The sequence below is a fragment of the Podarcis gaigeae genome (assembly GCF_964106915.1).
Source record: "Podarcis gaigeae genome assembly, chromosome: 14".
Lineage (NCBI taxonomy): Eukaryota > Metazoa > Chordata > Lepidosauria > Squamata > Lacertidae > Podarcis > Podarcis gaigeae.
The window spans coordinates 6549864-6572810 of NC_139690.1; the positions used below are offsets into that span (position 1 = coordinate 6549864).

At 43.8% G+C, this 22947-nt stretch overlaps 1 protein-coding gene across 6 annotated transcripts in view; it reads left to right on the top strand.

The window, feature by feature from the left end:
- NEDD4 (NEDD4 E3 ubiquitin protein ligase) overlaps positions 1-22947 on the top strand; it is a 44034-nt gene that overhangs the window by 12481 nt on the left and 8606 nt on the right. For 2 of the 6 annotated variants that reach the window (XM_083712483.1, XM_083712485.1), the window contains 15 exons: positions 881-919; positions 1091-1144; positions 10620-10670; positions 11206-11267; positions 12145-12247; positions 13088-13248; positions 15084-15201; positions 15725-15889; positions 16142-16207; positions 16913-17032; positions 18673-18876; positions 20240-20317; positions 20484-20538; positions 20638-20696; positions 22494-22559. In XM_083712483.1, coding sequence (XP_083568609.1) covers positions 881-919; positions 1091-1144; positions 10620-10670; positions 11206-11267; positions 12145-12247; positions 13088-13248; positions 15084-15201; positions 15725-15889; positions 16142-16207; positions 16913-17032; positions 18673-18876; positions 20240-20317; positions 20484-20538; positions 20638-20696; positions 22494-22559 — 1401 coding nt within the window. Of the gene's footprint in view, positions 1-880; positions 920-1070; positions 1145-2837; positions 4789-10619; positions 10671-11205; positions 11268-12144; positions 12248-13087; positions 13249-15083; positions 15202-15724; positions 15890-16141; positions 16208-16912; positions 17033-18672; positions 18877-20239; positions 20318-20483; positions 20539-20637; positions 20697-22493; positions 22560-22947 lie in introns of those variants that run through there. The other 4 variants (XM_083712484.1, XM_083712486.1, XM_083712481.1 and 1 more) reach the window with 4 other exon arrangements.

Here is a 22947-nt window from a genome sequence, read left to right on the forward strand (position 1 = left end):
TATTAAAAAATTGTACTTGCAACTTTGGAATGGGTCTGTGCCAAATACAGTACTGGGGGAAACTGAATGGCAGAGAATAAATACATCTATAAACCCCCCTGGAAGGATGGACTCCTCTGGAACCGCAGCATTCTTTCCAAGTTCTTTTCCTTGCAAGGGTCAAAGGATATAGGTGCGGTTGGTTGGCCAGCCTTCCTTCCTGTTTGGTCTGCTCATCGGCATAAAGGTTAGCTGACGTTCAGTGCAAAGTTCTCAAATAAGACAGTGTGCATTATTGAAGGGGAATTGTGGAAGTCAGCTATTTTTAGCTCTCAGTCGACACCTAACTAAGACAGTATGTCAGGTCTGTGTTTAGTGCAGCTCATCAGATCCACAGTTTTGTTCATCTCTTCGAGGCAGATCACAGCAAATGTGCTTCGTGACACTGGAGCGCTTTGAGGGCCAAAGGCTGAAATGAAGTAGTCAGGTGTCTGTTGCAGCTGTATCAGCTCTCCTTGCAGCTGGGGTGATGCTACTTAGTTCTGAATGCTTTTTCCTTGCTGGCGATGCCTTTACATCGGCAACTGCAACCTCTGATGCTAATGCTGGTCTGTGTTTCTAGTAGCAGAGCCATCAAAGACCTTTGCCTGAGATTGTGGGAAATTATTGTCAGGTAGACCAACCTGATGCCCTTCAGATATTGGGGGCTACAAATCCAAAAGTCAGGTCGCATGTTTGTGAGGGAACCAACTGTCCCAAATGGCTGATGGCATCCAGAACATTTGGAGGGTAACCAGGTTGGCAGAGGCAGAGCTAGGTAGGTATTTCTGGGCTATAAGGGCCAGGTGAGAAAAGGCAGCTGCGTATGTCTTGTAGTAATTGACTCTTTCTTTACTTGCAGACGTTGAATCCAAAGTGGAATGAAGAGTTTTTCTTTAGAGTAAGTGAACCTTGTTGCACGTTGAAGTGATGACTGAGCGTTGTAATCCAGCATAAGTCTGTTGTGGTTAATGCCTTTTAAAGTTACGTGGTGTAATAGAAAACAACGTTGTACTTTCTAAAACTCCTTTCCTACCAAGCCAACTTACCAGAAGTTAACTGTTTCTCCTAGGTCAATCCTCAGAAGCACAGATTCCTCTTTGAAGTCTTCGATGAAAACCGTTTGGTAGGTGGACTTTTTGTTGCTCGGGAACAAAATCAGAATCCTGTACATTTTCCTGTGATGTATTTTGGATTTGTTGGGAACCGTGGCACTGTGACATGCAAGCCAATCCCTGCACTCTTGGGGTTATTTACTTTCTTTTTAATGTTCCACATTTCACTACTTGTTGTAGACTCCCTAGTTGTCCAAACTCTTTCAGATCTGTGGTGTGGCCTGGTAGCCAGATTTAAAAGGAGAAGGGAGCTTTAATGGGGAATTGATACCGTGCTGGTGAAGGCAACACTGGAACTGATTTCATGGAAAGATACATGTATTGTGTGATGCTCTGAACAAGGAACCTCTGGGCAGCTGAGAGTACTAGAGAAGCGGTGGGCAACCTGTGACCCTCCAGATGTTGTAGAGTTGGAAGGGACTCTGAGGGTCATTTAGTTCAACCCCCTGCAATGCAGAAATCCTGCCCACAGCCATCCCTGGGTGGGCTTGAACCACCAGTCTTCTGGTTAACAGCCAGACACACTGACCCATGTTGTTGGTCTCCCATCAGTCTGACTCTCTCATCCAACATAGCCAGTGGCCAAGGATGAGTTGTGGCCCTCCATCCATGTTCTAGGAGAAAACAGAGACCTAATAAGACCTTGTTAGTGGAAACTGTCACAACCAGCTTACTTCCATTGCTTTTTCCAGTTGGCATGCTCTATTCTTTTCACTCACAAGACCCAGCTAAGAATTAAATTGGCTCTAGCACAGGATTTCTGAAAACTGTTTCGCTTCCTCATAGAAAATGTAAAATGCTGGCTTTAATGGAAAACTCCCTGAAAATGTAGTAAAGGTTAAATAAATACCTAGCAGAAAATATTCAGTCATGTGATTTACACAGGAATAAATGGTGCAGTGTTCTCTGCTGCCTGCAGTTTAATTCTGTGTTGCTGTGGTGGGATTCAGAAATGTGTAGTGTGTAACTTCTGGGTGTTTAAAGATGTCTGTAACTGGATGAATGTTTGCTGGCTAGCATAGATGTTGGAGCAGTGCATTTTCCTCAAAGTGCCACTAGGTGCCAGGAAAGAATCTGACTTAGGAGCAGTGGTGGCAGCAGCACAAAGGAGAAAAGGCAAGACGTAAATGACAATCATGAAAGTTAACATTTCAAGCAGATCTCAGATATACTCCCATTTGATTTCTGCCACTGTGGATGTGCTCTTAATAGAGGAACTGCTTGTTTTGGTGGTGTTACAGCAGAAATGGTCTTGAATACCTTGGTTTCATAAGCAGCTAGGATAATTGTTTGGTTTGGTTCCAGACCGTAATGTTGGAATAATGAAATTTGCTTTCAACAGATTCTAAATGGAACTCTTATTACAATTATATCTGTCTACGTAGGGAATGTTTTTCCACACCTTGTATAAAAAATATCTGTTTCTCTCAGAGCTCAAGCACCAGCTAATTGTAAAAACAGTCTGCAAATTTTAAGCTTTAAAAGTATGGGCAGAGTGTAAAAAAAATAGTGCTAGCCCTTCCAAAATATGCTGGTTTTTTGGGGACCCACCCATGGTTTTTCATCTGTTCAGTCGCTTCTCATCATTAAGCCCGCCCACCTCCTTCAAATATGAAAGGGCTGTTTTTCTCAGTAGCTGCCTTTAAATTAAATGTATGCAGTAAGAACTTCTCTCAAACTGAAGTTCCTTGCTACTTTATGCAGGGCATACTCTTATCCAGTTACTAGCACTATCGATCTTTCAACAGTGAATCTTAGATTTGATAATTATGTGGAACTTGGTTCCTACCAACTTCCTGTAACTCTACACCGCTGGGTAAAAATATTAGTGGTCATACACTGCTAAAGAAAGCACAGACCCAGATTCAGCCAGGGCAGCCGGGGGAATCTGTAGGAAGAACTGCTGTTGAATTAATTTGCCATGGAAGGGTAGAATTCAGACAAGGCTTCCAGTGTTGATCCACTGCAGCTGAGTTGAGCTTTAAAGGTCGCTTGGCACTAAGCGTTTTGTGAGTGAATGTGCTCTTCACAACAAGCAACCCTGGGCAGGCCAGAGACGGTAGTGTGGCAGGAATGACTTGCTAAATTCAGAAGGCACTCTGGCTAACAGCTACCTGCATTTCTGTGGTCTTCATCTGTTATACTGAAGATTAACTGGCAAGTGATTGCGGGCAGCTGCTTTCCACTTAAGAAGAAGAAAAAACTCTCTGACCTTTATCTTTGGAAATGAGGACAAATGGCAAGGCAGTTGAGGCTGCATTTTGCAGCTGAAAGGAGTCACACGGATCCGTTATTAGAGACCCTTGGAGATGGCTGGTATAAAGAAGATACTCGCATGTACACCCAAAGTCCTGAGTCGAATGCTGCCCCTTACGTTGTTGAAATGAAGCGGAATCCCAATCAAATGCAGGAAGAAAACAAACTGCCGGTTTCATCCCGAAAACCCAAGCGGAGTGCTTCGCTGAAGATTTCCTTGCAGACTTCTAGAGGCAATGGATGTTTGCAGCCCGTTGCCTTAGAAGACCATACTTCCCTGGTCAGCCTACGGAAGAAAGGGGACTGTTGTAACAGGAATGCGACTGTCAGTCAGTCTCACCAGCTAACAAATGGCAGCGGTCTGGCTGATACTGCAGCGTTTGGTGGGGTTCCCAGCAGTTTCTCAGCCAGTGACAAAGGAGCCTACAGCAGCGCAGGGAGTGACTACGGGTCATGCACAAGTACCACAAGTGATGGCGGGTCCTATAGCAGTAGCATCATCAGTGACAGCAGTAGCTGCCCCTTTTCTGCTGGAGATGCCTGTCTTTTTTCTGGTAACATGGTCTCTGGCAGCCCTGCAGGTCGAAGCACCAACCGCAAATCCTCTACTCCCCACAGGAGCAGCACTGCACAGAATAGTGTAAGCGGAAATATTTTTGACCAAGAAGACCCAGAACAAGCTGAGAGGGCAACAAAACTGCCATCAGCGAGAGAGACAAATGTTTCCTTACGACGCTGCTCATCTCTGGTCATTTTCCCAAGGAGTCCTTCAGATACTCCGCCAATGTCTCCAACGTCTCCTCCGCCAACTCGGCGACCCTCTCAAGTGTCTCATAGTGAGCAGGTGCAAAGTGAAGACAAGGCCGTGTCTGGGGGGTCCCTCTCTACTGTAGTCAATGGATTTCGGCTTTCTAAAGGTTCTTGTTTTCCTAATGAAAGTAGGGATGTTAGGCAACTGCATTTGAATAGCTCGCTGCGGGAGAGAACCTGCTGTGAGCAAGGCACCTGTGAGGAAATACCAAATGGAGGTTCTTGTATTTCATTTCACCTCTCCCATGGAGCACGAGCACCGAAGGGTGACACTGTGTCCTCTTCCAGCGGACCCTCCATAGCAGCCTACCCTAATCGAAGAGTCAGACATACAGCATCTGCCTGCTTGCCCTCGAATTTGGAGGATCATGCTAGCATAGGAACTGAAGAAAGATCATCTGCATGGAGGAGCAAGCCCCATCATGGCCTACAGAGGAGCCTCTCACTGGGGTCATCCCAGCCTTCATTTCTATCCAGTTTTAAATACAGTTCCAAGGCAGGAATGTCACATTTACACATACAGTTTGGATCCGAGAGAGAGGGGAAGCCGAGTGGAGTTCAAAGGAGTACTTTGAGGAAACCTCTTGAGGTGAGTCCCTAGCTCCAAAAAGAGCGACCTCTTGCATGTGATGCTTTTTATTTACACTAAAATGGGGTTAAACGTCTGTGGAACATATTTTAAAGCTCTTTTATTGTATTATAATTAATAGATCACTACAGTGAAACACACGTGTGTTTAAAATTGGCAATCTGGTTTTAGCTGTATGTTAGTTATTACTGGTTTTGCAGTGACTTTACTGTACTTGGGTTCCCTTCCGATGACTGTCGCTACTCTCTGTACCTAAAAAGTTTAAACCGATTTCCACTATCAGTTTTATAATAAGCCTTCAGACCTCAAGGGAGCACATAGCATGTTATATTCTGCTCATCAATCTTCATTTTACTTTAAAACTCTTAACAAGTTACACATATTTAACAGAAAGGGGGAAGCAAAGTGCTTGTTACTTAACTGAATTTTAGTGGGTTTTGTTTCATAGTTATGTTTTTAAAATAGCTGTCTCAGGAGAAGAGAGGGCTGAATGTCAGAAGATATAAAGATTTTAAAAAACAATTTAGCAACCTTCGGCCTAGAAGTGTACTCTGGATCAGAAAAGGGGCATAACTCTCCCCCGCTTCCACAAATTGCTATTTTAGTAATGCTACTTGCTGAATGAACTGTGAGCTTTGCAGTCTGGTGTGGCATGAGAGGCGGGAAATGCCCAATCGATCAGCAGCACATTCTTTTAGCAGCTGGTTGTTAAGGAGTTCTCATATGGCACTAATTGTGCAATCACAGCAGAAGAGATTGTTGGCTTCAATTCATATAATTCTGGAAATTAATTTCAGGGCAAACAATTTTTTTCCTGAGACCCTAATCTTGTATAAATAGCAGCTGTGAAAACATTTTAAGATAATTTGTTAGGATGTCTTGCTGCTGTGGTAGTAGTTCATCTAGAGACAAATTTAAAATCTGATATGAAATGCAGAGCATTAGTAACAGTAGTCAAATATGGTTTTGATGCCAGGCTAGCTGTCTTTCAACAAGAGCTTGTGCACTTATGCAAAATATATCCATACTTGCATAAAGACTGCTTGGATCTGGGTCTCAAGTCAAATTGGTGCTTCATTAACTGGGCAATGTGAAAAGAACCCTTTAATGCAGTGATTCCCAAACTTGGGTCTCCACTGTTTTTAGACTACAACTCCCAGCATCCCTAGCTAGCAAGACCAGTGGCCACAGATGATGGAAACCGTAGACTGAAAACAGTTGGAGACTCAAGTTTGGGAAGCACTGCTTTAATGCTTATGGGGGATGGAGCCTGCGACCCTTCAGAAATTGTTCATCTGTAACTCCCATCATCTGCCCTCACCAGGGGCCACGCAGGCTGCTGGGAGTCAGAGTTCATCAACATCTGGAGGGCCACATGTTCCCTACTCTTAAATTTGGGTAGCCAAAAAAGACATTTGAAACAGTGCTGTATGACCACATTCTTATTAAGTTGCAGCTGAAGGACTTCTGCGTTAAATAAGCACTGTTGGAAAAGTAGCCTTCCCAAACAATTTTGTTAAATATAAGTGTCGTCTCTAATTATAGTTCTGTATTGTGATTCATTTTAAAATTAACAGTCCTGAAAATACTTCCTTGACTCCAGTTAGTCTGGCCTAGTATAACGATATGCTGAGTCTCATTTCCAATTTAACAGGATGATATTGGAGTCACATTTAGTAATGTCAGCTATCTGTGCCGAGTGTCATGAAATTAAATTTGTGCTTGGGTTTCAGACTTCAATGTCTGCAGCAGCAAAAGGCCTCTTGCCTGCCTGCTCTGTAGGTCTACTTGCTGAGAGTTAAGTTTACCGTTCTCCATATTCCACAGCATTTTTGTAAGGTTTCTGTGCAGTACTTGGTGAGAAGCATTGTTTTGCTGTCGGGTCCTGGAGCTTTGACTTGAAAAGTTTGGGAGAGGGAACAAGCCACACATGAAGGATACAGCTAGAATTTTGCCAGGTGGAAAGGAGAATGGGAAGGGGTTTTTTGTGCAGGGTGTGTATGTGATAGTTTCCACCTTACACATACACACACCGTTTGCCAGTAACGTGCTTGCCTTGGCCTGTTGCTGGTATCACATGCTGCAAGAACCCTGGGGAGGAGAGGAGGACGCTGGGAACAGCTGGCCCATATCAAACTGATTGGTCCACAATTTTATAAAATATACATTAACAAGGCACAGCAAGTCACCCCAGCAGGGTACACCAAAAGGAAAGCACCAAAGAAAATTGTCCCTTTGGGTTGAGTTACTCCTTTGGGCAGCAGTGAAGTCATAGACCTCACATTCTGAGATATATATTTTTTTGAGAGGTTGGGTAACTCTTGAGTGAGAAACAGACGTAAGGCAGTGTGTGGGGTGAGTTTTCAACTTAGCCTCTCAGGGAGAGGAGGAGTGCTGGGGGGAACAGCTGCTTTAGTGAGAGCTTAGATCAGCTGTTCCCGGTTACACACTTGGATAACGGGGAATTTGTGATGTGAGCACAGGATGAGTGTGGTGGGATGTGTTGGAATAAGCATGCTGGGGTGACATGGAGGGGAATCGGTATCCCATAACAAGTTATTTCTGGGAGGGAAGATAATGTTATGGCGAACAGAAAAATAGAGGGGGAAGGTGGCACCAGACCTTTGGCTCTACTGATCCCATTTTGCAGATAACTGGTTATTTGGCTACTGAGGCTTCTAGCCCGGTGCTCCTGTTGATCAATGCCAGGTCAGCATATAAGAAGACCACCTTTATCTATGATTTAGTATTACCAGTGAGGGAACTGACTTGTATAACCAAGAACAGGGTGGGTGAATTGGGTAGAGTGACTCCTACTCTACTCCCCCCACCCCACAGACCAGTTCAGCACCAGTCAAGACTGGCAGGCTGGCATGCAGGCAGTTGCTGTAGTCCATAAGACATCTGATAACTAGAAAGCCCCTGGGCTGTAAGGTCCTGTACCTGTTAGGCTTGTCATTGAACATGCTGCTGAAAGGGCCTAAACTTGCTCTGTGCCCCTATGTGACCCTGAATCAGTTTCTTTGGAATCTTTGTCCCCAACCATCTTGTCAAATGCCCTCGTATTTGCATGTCCCAGAAGGCTAGCAGTTATACAGGCTGTTAGTGTCAATGCTACAAAATCTAGATGTTTCATCCTGGCCTTTGCAGATGTTAGTAAATACTCTGTGGTAAGGATGTCCAACTCCTAACAGATAAGCATCTTACAGGATTGGTCTTTTTGGAATGTTATATATAACATTCCAATATATAATGCAGTGAAACTGAGATGGTAAGAAGAATATTCTGAGGCCCTGTCTTGCCATTCTTTCCCCACCTCCACTGTTGTGGACTGGTGTCCCCAAACCAAGGTTAAACAAAACAAGGTGTGATATATTCTTGGTATTTTTTTAGTAAACTGTTGATAGGCAGGTCCTGTAACTTACTTCAGCAGCACAACTCTGATTTTCTGGTAATACTAAAGCTGATGTTTGGCTTTGTCTGTGTAATACATTTTTTTACAAATAACTTCCATTTTCAAGTCATGCAAATTATTGCATTCTATTTCTTCACAATGATCTTTCTATAGGACTGACTTGCAAGTAAATATGACTAGGTTTCGCCTGTTACTTATCCGTTGCCTTTACTGTTACCTTGTGCCCCCTTAATTCCTGTCACCTGTATCCTCCCAGGTGCTTCTGAAAACTTGTACTTGATTGAGAAGAACCTGTGAAGTTGCATAAAGTTATTGGTGTCCCTGCACAAATGTTTATCCAGTGTCCTGACTCTGAGGGGATGAATTTCCTCTGCAGGGTGTCTAATTTAAACCAAAGCCTCCTTGGCATGTGGACATCTCTTTCTTCTGGAGTACGTCCAGTGATATATCAAGAACTCTTTGCTTCCTATCCTCTGCAAGGATTAGCTGTATTCTTCACCAAAAGGAAGCCTAGCAAGTACCTAGCACAGTTACTCACAAACTGTTCCTGGTATTTCTGTGCTCACTGCAGGAGTGTGTGTTTTTGTACAAACTTCAGCATGCATCTTACTGGCCTGAAAAAAAATTATCTCATATTATTTGTAGCTGCCAAAATGAAATAAGAACTGAAGCAAATTATGAAATATGGGAGGAACTTGAAGTGGTGCCGGGGCAGGGGGTGGGAAGAGAGAGAGAGGAGACTGAAGTGGTGGAGAAGTTCTCAGACCTTGCTACAGACAAGAGAGCTGTTTAACTCTTCAAGACAAGCATAGTCAAGTGTCTGACCTTGTTCACGGCATGCAGAATTTCCCTTGGAAACACAGGCACTAAGAATCCGTAGCATAAGAGGGAAAGTGTATCCTGGGATGCATTTTGTGTTTCCCTCTAGAGGTCTTATGTTTTGAGCCCCATTAAAACAGCGTTAGATTCCAGTATAAAAGATGGGGCACTTGACATCTGTATAAATTCTAAATAATTTTTAATAACCTTGGGCTATTAAATAGAGAGTATGAGAAACAGAAGCTCCAGCTTTCCCCAAGGTGGACAAGTGACAAGTATTTGGCAATGCAGTCTTATTGTGTGTGTATATATCTGAGGACCCGAATACCCAAATCACCATCTCGCCCAACTAGTCCCTGGTCATGGGTTAAGAAAGGTAAACTTGTTTGTATCTCTAACAGTTCTGAGATATGCCAGTGGGCACATTCATGTTTTAGTTGGGTCGGCTCTGAAATGTTAAAAAAGAAAAATGCTATTTGGACCCAGGCAATAAAAGCAAAATGTGAGTACAGTGGTACCTCGGGTTACAAACACTTTGGGTTACAGACTCCGCTAACTGGGAAGTAGTACCTCAGGTTAAGAACTTTACCTCAGGATGAGAACAGAAATCACGTGGTGGTGGCATAGTGGCAGCAGAAGGCCCCATTGGCTAAAGTGGTACCTCAGATTAAGAACTGTTTCAGGTTAAGAACAGACCTCCAGAACGAATTAAGTTCGTAACCACTGTATCTTGCCTGTAGACTGACTCTAACTGACTGGTCTGTCATAAATTCAGCTGCTAGAGTTTTAACTGAGACTCAGAAAGCAGATCATATGACTAATCTTACTTCATCTCCACCGACTACCCATTCAAGCTGCTGGTGTTAGCATTTGAAAGTCCTTAAGGGCCCCATCAGAATTGCCTTCTGCTACATGAACCTGTCTGACCTGCTGCGTCCCATCTATGTTTGAGGCAGGCTAGTAAGTATCAGAGATGAGGCCTTCTCTGTGGTGGCACCTAGATTTGGAGAGCTGTCCTTGGGGAGATTTGCCAAGCTCGTTCTTTCCTTGCTTTCGCGTGGACAATTAGGACATGCTTGTTCCAGCTTGTTTTCAATCTCTTGTTGGCTTCGTTTTAGTTTTGTATGACTTACTGATACTATCTGTTCCTCAGTTATGATGTTTTAATGTGAACTGTTGATTCGTTTTAAAGCTGTCTTTTATCACTGAATGTTTTAATAAACTGGTTGTTAGCTTTTTAGGGTGTTGCATAGGAAAAGTGGGATAGATATATGTTGAAGGAAATATTTGGGAAACAGCAGAGAATAAAAAACGGATCCTGTTTTTGAACTTGGGCGGCAGCAAGTTGCTAGACAGTAACTCTAAACCCTAAAAAAAGGAGGCTTGTGAAGGAAGATGCATTGCATGTTTTTGAGTAAATCAGAACAAATGTCTATTTATAAACTTTCTTCCATTATTCTTGGTGGCTGATGCCTTTGTTCTCTGTGTGGACCTGCCTTGAGAACACACAACACATTTTGGGGGGTGGGGGGCTTTTGTTCAGACAGAACCTTTTCTTAAAGGTTGCATGCCAATAATTTTTTTTTTCTCTTCCTAGACGAGAGATGACTTTCTTGGCCAAGTAGATGTGCCTCTCTGTCAACTGCCGGTTTGTATTTGTTTAAAAATAATCTTTTGCTCTTCAGTTCAAAATTCCTCTGTGTCTTTTTAGTACCTTTTTGTCTATTTTTTGAAGGGAAAGAGATTGTCCTAGGTAGGTGGTACCTTTGACAGGAAGCATTTACAGCAGCAGGTAAACTGAACCTGATTACCCTGTGTAACCAGTCTGTGCCCTGTCTCGTCAGAAAGGTACATGCTCTGGTTATCTCCCTCTTGGACCACTGTCCTGACAGACAGGATATCTTAAAAAATGGCTCAGCTCCTGGATTCAAAAGTAGTGAGGAAGACAGGACATCCCTACTTAGAAAGTGTGAGCGCTAGAGAAGGCAGCTATCTTAAAGAAAGACACCTCTGGCAGGATGGAGCTGTGGCTTTGCCATTGCGACGAGCATGGACTGTTGCTGCTGTAAAACAGGATGTGCTTTGGAGAAGTGAACACTGCATAAATTCTTTTCTCAACGGAGGAAAGCATCAGTATTTTTTGCTTGGGTGAAGAAAAACCTGAAACTGTTGTTTCATTTCAGACAGAGAATCCAACTACTGAGAGACCATACACGTTTAAGGATTTTCTTCTTCATCCAAGGAGGTCAGTAAACATCATGCCTGGACAGCACTGAACATCCTGATCTGCACTGTACATTAGCATGAACGTTCTCTCTCTCATTCTTGGTGGGAGTGACTTTTCTTCAGAAAACTTGTCCTTCCATTGTCCTGTGGCCAGCCGGGTACCTCTGGGAAACCTACAAGTGCAATAGCAGTCTCGCTGGTATTCATAGGGAACCACACACCCATCATGAGTAGCACCAATTGATGGCCTTATCCTCTTCCATGGATGTGATTAACCACTTCTTAGAGCTGTACAAGTTTGGTTGCCGCTGCTGCATCCTGTGGCAATAAAATGCAAGCTTAGCTTTGCAATGTGTGAAGAAACAGCAGCAATTCCTTTTGTCTGGCCCAAGTCTCCTGTCCAATGAAAGTGAATGGTGAGGTGTTCCAGGACAGACAAAAATAAGGCTTCCTTCACACAGTGCATGGTTAAAATGGACTCCACTGATCCTAGATGGCATGATGGCCATCAACTTGGACTGCTGTACAAGAGGATTAGACAAATTCATGGAGGAGGGATAAGGCTATGTATCAGAAGCAGTATACCTCTGACTACCCATTGTTGGGAATTCTGAGTGGGAGAATGCCATTGCACAGGGTTCCTGGTTGTGGGTTTCTCATAAGCATCTGTGAGAGCTGGCCAGGTAGGCCTTTGGTCTGATCCAGTGGTGAGGGCCATCTTCTGGTGGGCTTCCAGCTGCAGGAATAGGATGAAAGAAATAGGAGGCAGCCTGGGTGAGTAGATGAGGTAATGGCTACTAGTCCAGCATGAGCCAGGCACTATTTATAAATGTTTGCAAGTGTTGGCATTTTAACAGGCTCACAAACTTTTACAATCCCACCCCCCTCTGCTGCAGCCATAAATCCAGAGTGAAGGGGCATCTCAGGTTAAAAATGACCTACATACCTAAAAACAATGGATCTGAGGAAGATGGCACAGAACAGGCAGAAGAGCTAGAGGTGAGTGGTTTGGTGTGAAATGTGGCCTGATCTGGTATGATGAATTCAGCCGGCACATGCGTTTCAGGTGACTTTAGTCATCAGAATGAATTCAGCCTCTGGCCACATTGAGAAGGGTCCCCACTGAGCATGTGCCACAAGATTAGCACCCACTGAAATTGGATCAGCAGCAGTTCTTGAATAGGGGTTTCCAAACTTCATTCAGATGGTCCTTGGCATGCCTGTGGATTTGCAGCTGAAGGTGGGAGGCTGTTCATCCATTGTGTTAAATATTTATATTGATTTCTGATTGTATTTCTATTGCCTCTTTTATTTATTATGTTGCATTCCACAAAATAAAATATGTAAGAAATAAAAGAAGCAATAAAAATATAATTTATAAACCATGTAGCATCTATGCTTCTATGAGATTTTGAATTGAGGGGGAAATGAGTGAGTTGAGGTATCTGAGTGGCAGACCACCAGAGTTGTTATAAGCCCCATATAACACCCATGTATTTTTATCAGCAATCCTTCATATAATCTGATAATTCATTCAAAACAATTAGGATCCATCTGACTTCAGTGACGGATCAGAATGTTTGGTGTTTTCACCCCTACAGTAGAAGCATTATAAGAAACTAGACTTTTCTGGTGTCTGTATCTGCTTGGAAGGCATGAGGAATGCTGCATGGTGGGAACATGGCCTGTCTTGAGTACTTGGCTGTATGTGCAGAGGCAAGATTCAGGCAGCCATCGCAGTCTTGATGCCATTGTTCATATGGCTTTCTTAGCCGCCCTTCACCATAAGGTCCTGGGCAAGTTATAACCACATAAACCATCTGCTCTTGTTGTTTGCAGCCTGGCTGGATTTTATTGGACCAACCTGATGCTTCTTGCCAGTTGCGGGAGCCAGAGTCTTCTCTACCCGCAGGCTGGGAAGAGAGGCAGGATGTCCTCGGCAGGACCTACTTTGTCAACCATGAATCGAGAAGGACACAGTGGAAAAGACCAACGGCTCAGTAAGTCTTACTGCGATCTTAATTCAAAATAGTCTGCGATAGGGATATTACTAAATGCATGTTACTAGAGAAGGCTTGTCTGTGGGAGGTGCTTAGGACTTCTGATCTGTGGATCTGATTCGAAATACTTTTCTGAAATGGCTGTTAAGCAAGAACATTTCTTGATTTCCATTTTAAAAGGGGAAACCCCCACAATTTTAAATGAAACAAATTAGTTTTGCATTTTTAGAGCTACTTTCTTTGACTAGTCATGCACCATTTGTGCTTCTGTGTAGAGGGCCGACCTGCCCATTGCTCTTCCGCTGTAAGCTACAGGCAAAACTGCAAGTAATTTCTCAGATAATTGGGAATTTTGTTGCACTTTGACCCCTGTGGATATTGCATTGTGTTCTGTTGACACTAGTAGGCATGACATAGCTGTGTGTGCAGAGGCCCAGTTATTTCCCACATCAGTCTTTTTAAAAAAATCATTTACTTGTGCTGTAGTGCTGTTTATTTCACCAGTAATGGTCCTCTGAATCAGTGGTGGTTCTTGACTCTTATTTCCCCAGAAGTCAGCACCAGTAGGCTTCTTTTACAGCTTTGCAATACCCCTTAATGCCTCTTCCTCTTCAGCTGCATCCAGAAAGGAAGGAAGGAAGGAGCCAATGTGGGTCATTGCCCTTCTTGCAGCACTGGAGGAAACACAAAGCAGTCAGCGGGCCTAGAAACTGGGCAGGAGGTGGCACAGGATTATGTCCAAGGAAGAAGCAAGCAGCAGGAATAGAAGCGCAGGCAGAATAGAAAGGAAAGGAAAGATCATGAGAAATAGCCTTTAGCTGTCTTTTTCAGATGGATTGCACTTCTTCTGTCTCACAGTATATTAGAGATGCATATACTTGTAGCGGCAACAGGATAAAAAAAAAAAGAACCGTCTCAACTCTCCACCGCCTTCTTCACAGATCACAGGGGCCCTTGTGTCTCCCTCCTGAGCTTTAGCAGGGTAGCAGTTCCCAGATGCTAGGAAGGAAGGGTACGCACCTCAGGCCCCAACTCTGCAGGTGAACAACCGAAGCCTCCCAAGACTCTTCCTGCTCTTCCCTTGGAAGGAAGTTAGTGACTGGGGAGCAGGAACTCCTAAGATGGTCACTTTTTATAGACAGTAAGGTCTCCTTTACGTCATCTTCGATATCAGCCAGGCATATTTGGTGGGAGTTGAGAATGAAGCTAGGTTTATTAAATTTGCTTATAGCTCCCCACTAAAAAGCCCTAAAATGAGTTAGAAGCAGTGACGGCGCCAGGCCATTTTGTGCTCTAGGCAAGCAAAATTTGCACCCCTCCCAATTTTTGTTGTTGTGCTAACTTCAGTTTTCAAAGACAGAAGTCTCAGAGAAATGATAATATTCTTCAAAATATAAAATAAATGTCAAACATTATCATATAACAAAAACTAATCTGTATAAAACCGTGCCCCTCAAAGGTCAGTATTGCGCCTCCCTGAGGTCTGTGCCCTTGGTGGCTGCCTTGTTGGCCTGATGATAGCACTGGCCCCAGTTCCAAACAAGAAAAAATACAGTAATAAAACTACAAAAACAGATTAAACCCTTCGTCAGGAAGAGACCCGTGTCAGGCCTGAAGCTTGCCATAGCCTCCGGTCATTCAAAACGCTGAAAGCTCTTCCAAATGCCTTATGTTGGTCTGCTTTAAGCTTCTCAGCCAGCTCCATGATTTAATCTTGTGACCTGCCTCGTCTCCCTATGAAAGCAAACCTTTCGTTTACATTGTACCTCTTCAAATATTTGAAGCCTCAGAATCCACCCACCTCCCATGTTCCCTTAAACAACATTTTTGTGCAGGGACAACGGACCCGATTCAGAGACTGGCAACATTCAGCTGGAAGTGCAGCATGCTTTTGCTCGCCGGCATCAAATAACCGAGGAGGCGGAGAATCTGGACCACAGAGAATCTCCTGAGGTGGGAACCTCACTTTTCATAGCTTTCATAGCACCTCTTTACCCTGACTTTGACACTTGAGATGGATATTTTTAGGGCCCACCTTATTTTTGTAATTGTAAAGTGTTTTAAATATTGAGTCTTAATGTTATAATCTGCTTTGGGACCTTAGAATGAAGGCCAGTTAAATAATAATTGTTGTCACCTGTCTGTCTCGAGAGACAGTGGAAGAGTATGTCAAAGTCAAACCGTTGGAGTTCCAGCACCAGCTGTGGCTGCAGAGGCGGATTTGGGAGAGACATGTTTTGTTGCAGCTGGGGCAGATGGAGACGTCTGGTTGTGCTGCTGCAAATGCACCATGTTGTTTCTTCTGCCTGTGCTCCTCCCAGCAGTTATTCTTCCTCTGGTCACAGCCATGGATAGACCTGACTGTCTGTCTCCAGGCACTGTGGTCATCTGTGAGGGATTCCCACACAGCGGGATAAAATGATGGTGATGATGATAGTGACATTAAAATTCTGATGAAATATTTAACGTTTCTTAGAGTTGGGAGATCATCACAGAAGATGAAGCAACTATGTACAGCAACCAGACTCCCCAAGTCACTGTGCAACACAATTCTGAGGCAGAGAACAGCCTTACAGAAGAACTGAGCACAGAGCTTACGACCTCTGGGAGTTCCACTGCTGCCCAAGCAGCTTCCTGCACTGTAAGCATGATGATAAATCAAACATTGCATGCTTTAAGCAGCAGGGTCTGCCCCTGAAGAGGCTCTGTATCACACACCCTCTCCCAACAGCTAGCTTGTTCAAAGGGTAGCCTAGTTCCATCTCCTGGTTTCTGGTGTATTGGGTAAGCATAGTAGGGTATGCATGTACCAGGGATTGACACCTCTGCAGGTGCTGCTCATCACAACAGTAACTGTAGAACTAAAAAGCCTTTCCCCTTCTTGTCCTTCAAGAGTGATTTAAGCAGAAGAAGTAACCCTCAGTCGTACCAAGCTGAAGAACAACCAGCTCTTCCTGTTGTAAGTTAAGCTCTGAATTATCCTGCCTGATTGTGACTCTTCACTGCATGTGACCAAGTCGCATGTGCTCTGTCCGTGTTACTGCAATCCTTTCACTACGACCTAAAGCATTGGGAGAATATATTGGAATAGTGTTTAAGGGTTTCCTGTACTGATTCAAGATCACCAAAGAATAGGAAAACAGATAGGAGAGAAGAACTAGTTTGGAGGGTGATTAGCTTAGCAAAGTGGTGGTGAACAGAGGGGAACTTGTGCATTTCAGAACTAACTGGGAAATGAGCAATTAATCTGAAAACAAGTAGAACTCCCTTCAAACAGCACACTGTTGATGTTTGGAATTCACTCCTAGCTTCCAAAATGGGGCTAGGCAAACTTATGGATGATCAGAATACTGTTGACTGACTGGGATGGCACCTGCAACTTCTTTCTGTTGGTCAGATTTATTGCCAGTGGCTGATGTTGCTTTATAATAGTTTACCACCTCTGGACTTGCTCACGGATGGAGTAGGAGACTGCCTAGTGGGTGGTGGAGGTTGACTGTATTGGTAACTGCCCAACAAAGCAATTCACTTAGTTGGCATGTACATTCTTCTCAGTTGTCAACTTGCTTCCTAAAATATTCAAATCTTTGTTCTGCGATGTGTCTGAGCCCTGAACCCCCCCCCCCACAAGTAGCCTTTGCCAGCTAATTCTATCTTCTTTTAGTTACTGCCTACTTCATCTGGACTGCCTCCAGGCTGGGAAGTAAGGAAAGATGACAAAGGAAGGCCGTATTATATAGACCACAATTCCCAGACTACCACCTGGAAGAAGCCAGCTGTACAGGTACCTTTCTTCCCCCCCCCCCCCACCCCATAGTCATCTGATCTAGAATTAAGATTGCTGCATGGGGTTTGGCCAAGTCACTAAAACGTACAGCAATCAGTTCCTGCTTATTCAAGCTTTCCTTGCAAGTCTCATTGGATAAGAAAACATGGACCTTGTAGTCTTCTTTCAGTCTTGTGGAACGCCCAATTCCCATCAGCCCAGCATGGACATTAGTCTGGGATGATGGAAATCGCAGTCTGATCTTTAGAGAGTCACAGGTCCTTTGTCCCTGTTCAGATAAACATTGCAAAAAACTCCACTATCCCTGATGGTGTGCATGTCACTACAGAGTTTGCTTGTATCAACATGTATTTGGATGAGAGCATTGGAAATTGCATTAAGGAGCTGACAAGAGTTTGTCTGTTTCATATTGAGGCACCTTGAAACCATTGAATCATGTTTCTTTGAGATCTGTGAAGAATTGGTTGTCATCCTTTTGTTCCATTTGCTCGTCCCCTGAGCACAACCTGCCATTTTGTTCCAGCAGCCCAAATGATGCAAGCATGTCTTATATCCATCCAAGGGTCCCATGCTGAGGGCACTTCAGTACATGCAAGACTTTACCTGAGTGTCTGGAATTGCAGTGCACACATTGGGCTTAAAAAAAGAAAATACAGGGGTCTTGTGCAAGATCTTTATCAGAATTTCAGTATAGCTACATTCTTGCACAAGACCTCTGATTAATTAAGATAAACTAACAAGTAGGGATAGATATCAAAATCAAAAGATATCACCGCATCAAAAGCACAACTGTTATTATTATTATTATTATTTATTATTTATTAAACCTATTGTTACTCAGGGGTCTCCAAATGACTTACAGCATTATATATGCATATTATATATATATACACACACAAAAAAAAACGTAAGGGGGAGAAAGTGGATGGATCATGTCATACACCAATATATCATCTAACTTAACATTTATTTTTTTAAAAAACAAAAACAACATGCCTGCCATATACCGTATTTTTTGCTCTATAAGACTCACTTTTTCCCTCCTAAAAAGTAAGGGGAAATGTGTGTGCGTCTTATGAAGCAAATGCAGGCTGCGCAGCTACCCCAGAAGCCAGAACAGCGAGAGGGATTGCTGCTTTCACTGCGCAGCGATCCCTCTTGCTGTTCTGGCTTCTGAGATTCAGAATATTTTTTTCTTGTTTTCCTCCTCCAAAAACTGGGTGCGTCTTGTGGTCCGGTGCGTCTTATAGAGCGAAAAATACAGTAAATTACAAACAACATTAACCATACTCAAAAAATAAACAGAGTTTACTGACACCCACTAATTAGTAGATAAACAACCATTTAGTGAAATATAACTGGGGACTTCATCACTCTTGTGCAAACCGTATGTGCAAATCAGGAAAATAACACTCTTAAGCCAAACCTCAGTAATAATTTTAAAACAAATAATTTGAAATTGCCCTCCATTAAAAACAACCAACCTGTATTCTTTCAATTGTAAAACACGATACCTGAGACTGGTAACATTCCCTCTTGTGTAATCCATCTCATAGACTCTGGCTTGAGGCGTTGAGCAAGGTCTTCCCTGCTTACCCACGCATTTCACTCTACTTGCATTCTCAATTTTCCATCAGATCGGGGTGGATGTGGGTCAGCAGGCCATGGCTCCACATTCTTCCTCTAGACAACAGTTGGCATCAGATGACTCACCGCAGCAGCCTTCGTTCCAGAAACCCCCAGAAGCTGATCTAGGACTTCTCCCAAAAGGCTGGGAAGTTCGTAACGCTCCAAATGGGAGGCCTTTCTTTATTGACCACAATACCAAAACCACAACGTGGGTAGGTAGCTTCTGGATTTAATGCTGCTGTGTATTTTTAATATTGAGGAGACAGAAGGTGGGTGGGGTGAAAGGACAATTCTTTAAAGAGCAATGCAAGGTCCTTACACCAGCGAAAGTGTTGGCTTGCTGATTGACCTTTGCTGAACTGCAGACACTTCCCAGCAATGTCACGTGAAAGAGGAGGAATCTGTGACTTTCAATCAGGAAGGGAAGGCCCGGCTTGTCCCCTTGAAAGGCTCCCTCTGAGCTTGGTTTCCATGTGATCTTCCTCACACAAGGTACTGACTTGCTAGCAGGTCCTGCTGTTTAGCACCTTCCCTTCCTGATTCCTTGCTGGGTTACTTATCCTGCCAGCTGCTTCAGTTGTACCCTAAAGGTAAAGGTAAAGGTACCCTTGCCCGTACGGGCCAGTCGTGTCCGACTCTAGGGTTGTGCGCCCATCTCACTTAAGAGGCCAGGGGCCAGCACTGTCCGGAGACACTTCCGGGTCACGTGGCCAGCGTGACAAAGCTGCATCTGGCGAGCCAGCGCAGCACACAGAAACGCTGTTTACCTTCCCGCCAGTAAGCGGTCCCTATTTATCTACTTGCACCCGGGGGTGTTTTCGAACTGCTAGGTTGGCAGGCGCTGGGACCGAGCAACGGGAGCGCACCCCGCCGCGGGGATCCGAACCGCCGACCTTTCGATCGGCAAGTCCTAGGCACTGAGGCTTTTACCCACAGCGCCACCCGCATCCCTTTACAGTTGTACCCTAATAGCCATTTATTTGTTTTGATTATAAAAACCAAAAACAGTAAAGTAACAAGAAAATCAGCTGGCTGCGAAGAAAACCGAGTTGAGAACAAGCCTGTTTCCATAAAGCAAAGCTGAGCCAGAGCTATATCTCTACTCCCCACCCGACCCCAATCCAGGCACTGGTCTCAAACCCCAGCATGGCGTGTCAGTTTCTCTTTCTGGAGAACATTCTGTCATTGCCTGGAGGGAAGCTGCTAACAAAAGGAGCAGTTGCCCCAAGAAAGCAGAATTCGCTTTTGAAAGGAATGGGGAGCAGATAGAGCTGCTTAAATCTGTCAGATTTGCTGACTGAAAGCAGCAGTTCTAAGCACATTTTCCAGGGATTAAGTCCCGTTGAACCATGATTTTGCCCATGGAGAGAGGCATGGCTGGATTTCTATGGGGAAATCTTCCTCTTCGTGAAGTGTCACATGGATCCGCTGTTTGAATTCTGCCTCCAGCTGCTTGAGGGAAAGTAGAGTTCAGTGGCTTCCCTTGTGTGGAGGCCTTCCTTTAGCAGCCAGCCAGGAGTCTTAAATGTCCGTGGCTAAAACAGTAGCTTAACAGTGTTTTTTCCCTTTTCAAAGGATGACCCCAGATTGAGAATTCCTGCTCAAATGAGAAGAAGGACCTCTTTGGACCCTGCAGACCTTAGCCCTTTACCGGTAAGTATCTGCCTCTTGGCCTTTTTAATACTTTACATCCCTCAGATTACCATTAAGCACAAACATTCAAAAGGCTGCTGCTGTTTAAATCTGTGGAACCATGCCAGCACACCCATCATTTAGCATCCTGCCAACGGGTACTTATGGTTTTCTCTCTTTCCTTTAGCCTGGCTGGGAAGAGCGAATACATACAGATGGAAGAACATTCTACATAAACCACAGTATGTAGAAGTTATAGCACGACTCTCCCTTATAAGATATAATATGACTCTCCCTTATTGCTCAGCCTTATTGCAACTAATACATATGTGTGCTTGCAGATACCAAGAAAACTCAGTGGGAAGACCCTCGCTTGCAGAATGTCGCAATAGCTGGACCAGTAAGACTCCCTAGATTACTTTAAAATCATTTGTAGCAGCTAGCCAAGTATTTGCAGCTTCTGTTCACCCCAGGGCACTTTCACCTCGGAAGTTTATAAGTCGGGTGCAGGTTCAATATTTATCCTTCTGAGCAGTCGGCAAACTGTATGGTAGAAATAAGAGGATACAAAATGGTTCAGATGCCTTGGTGCAGTTATTTTGAGTGTGAGAAGTGACTGAAATGGGGCCAGGAATTGAATTAGTGGTGGGAGGCAGTGGTGTTGAAGTTCACAGGCAGGAGGTGAGGGCAGTGCTTGTGAAGATGAACATCTCCTAGAGCTCAGTGATGTTCATCTGTCTATCGTTTTACTATTGTATATGTTTCAAACTGATTTTATCAGATATTGTATGTGGCCTTGGGAAAATTTGGCAAGGTGGCTAGTAAGCATTAAGTGAGCTAAAGTAACCCTTCCCCAAGGGGCTCTTTGAGCCAGTCCAGCATTCCAAACACAGCTGTAATGATGGTTTTGCAAGGGGAGTGCCTTGAAGGGCCCCCTCTCCATTGCTTCTACCAGGAAAATAAAAGGCCTGGGGTGAGAAGAGGTACTTGTTTCCTGGCATGGACTCCTGGTACCATCACTGGGCCTCTAACTTTGGAATTGACTTGGAAATCGTGCGTTTTTCAGATTTTCTTTCTTTCTTTTGGAAAAGCTCGTCTAAACTCAGATGGCGGGAGGGGCGGAAAGTGGTTTCACCCATCTCTATAGTGACAGTTGGATTTGAGAAGAATTCTTGAGACTCCCCTCGTCACAACTGAGCCATAAGATTGAACCCAGTTTTAGGCATCTGAATCCCCGACTCTTCACTTTATGCTTTCATACTGTTCCATTGATTTTGGGTTCTCCTTTTCTTTTAAGGGATAGGGGATTTATATTGTACATAGTGTACACCACTTAGAGATATTTTGAAACATTAAGCAGTTTAGAAATGCTTTTAAATAAAGTGCAAGGCTCTCAAATTGGTCTCCAGCCACAGCTCAGTTGCATCCCTGAGATAAGTAGGTGGAGTGAACTCAGGCCCCTTTTGGCAGGCTGTGTGGAAACTATTTACGGTACTAAAGGTAAATCTGAACCATTTTACTAAAGGTATCTGAACCATTTTGGATCCGTTGTGGGATCTGTTCCTGTTCATTATTTCCCCCCGGACAAAATAGAAAAAGCTAAGGAGGTTTACTAAAGGGGCTGATTTTGTGTTTGTGAGGGATAAGTGATCCAATGCTGGCTTGCAGAAAATGAGAAAATTTTTTTGGAATAAATTTATATTAATACAGTGGTACCTTGGTTTACAAACTTAATCCGTTCCAGAAGTCTGTTCTTAAACCAAAGTGTTCTTTCCCATAGCAGCGGGGGACTCAATTTACAAATGGAACACACTCAACAGGAAGTGCAATATGTTCTTATTCCAAGGCAAAGTTCACAAACCAAAACACCTACTTCTGGGTTTGCAGCATTCTTAACCCAAGTTGTTCATAAACTAAGCTGTTCTTAAACTAAGGTACCACTGTATTTCTGTAAAAAGTGAATTAAAACTTTAGGTAGTACTGTGGACAAGGATTGCAAAACAAGTGTGTGGTATAAATGAAAGATGTTCTAGTTACCTCCTGAGTGTCTTCCCACCCCAAATTCTATCACAAAACTGTAATCCCCTGGCCTAAGGCAGAAACTTTCATGCATCAACAAATATTTGCCCCAATGAAATGTGATGTTGGATACTTGGACATCTTACATTCTTCTACCCTTCCCTCTTCTTCTTCAAAGGCTGTGCCTTATTCCAGAGACTATAAAAGAAAGTATGAATTCTTCAGAAAGAAGTTAAAAAAGCAAGTAAGTTATGAGTCTAGTAACTTCAAAGTCAGTATGTTTCCAGAATCTGTCCTGCTTCTCCTGTCTCCTTCTCTCGCAATGAGTGCAAAGATCAGCAGTGTTTCACCTCTCCCCATCCCCAAAACTATGATTAGTGATCTTCCCCTGCCCCCTGGGCTATGACAATGTTACATGATGTGAACAAACAAGTGGAGTGACCAGTGTACAGACTACTTTAAATAGTCACTTGGCACAGAAGTACAGTTGCACGCGCATGCCCACCTTGTTACCTATACATAAGAAAAACCCTGCTGGGTCAGAGCAAAGGGGACCCAAGGCCCATCAAGTCCAGCATCCTGTTCCCACATTGGCCCATTATGAAATGCCCACAAGCAGGAGCTGAGTGCAC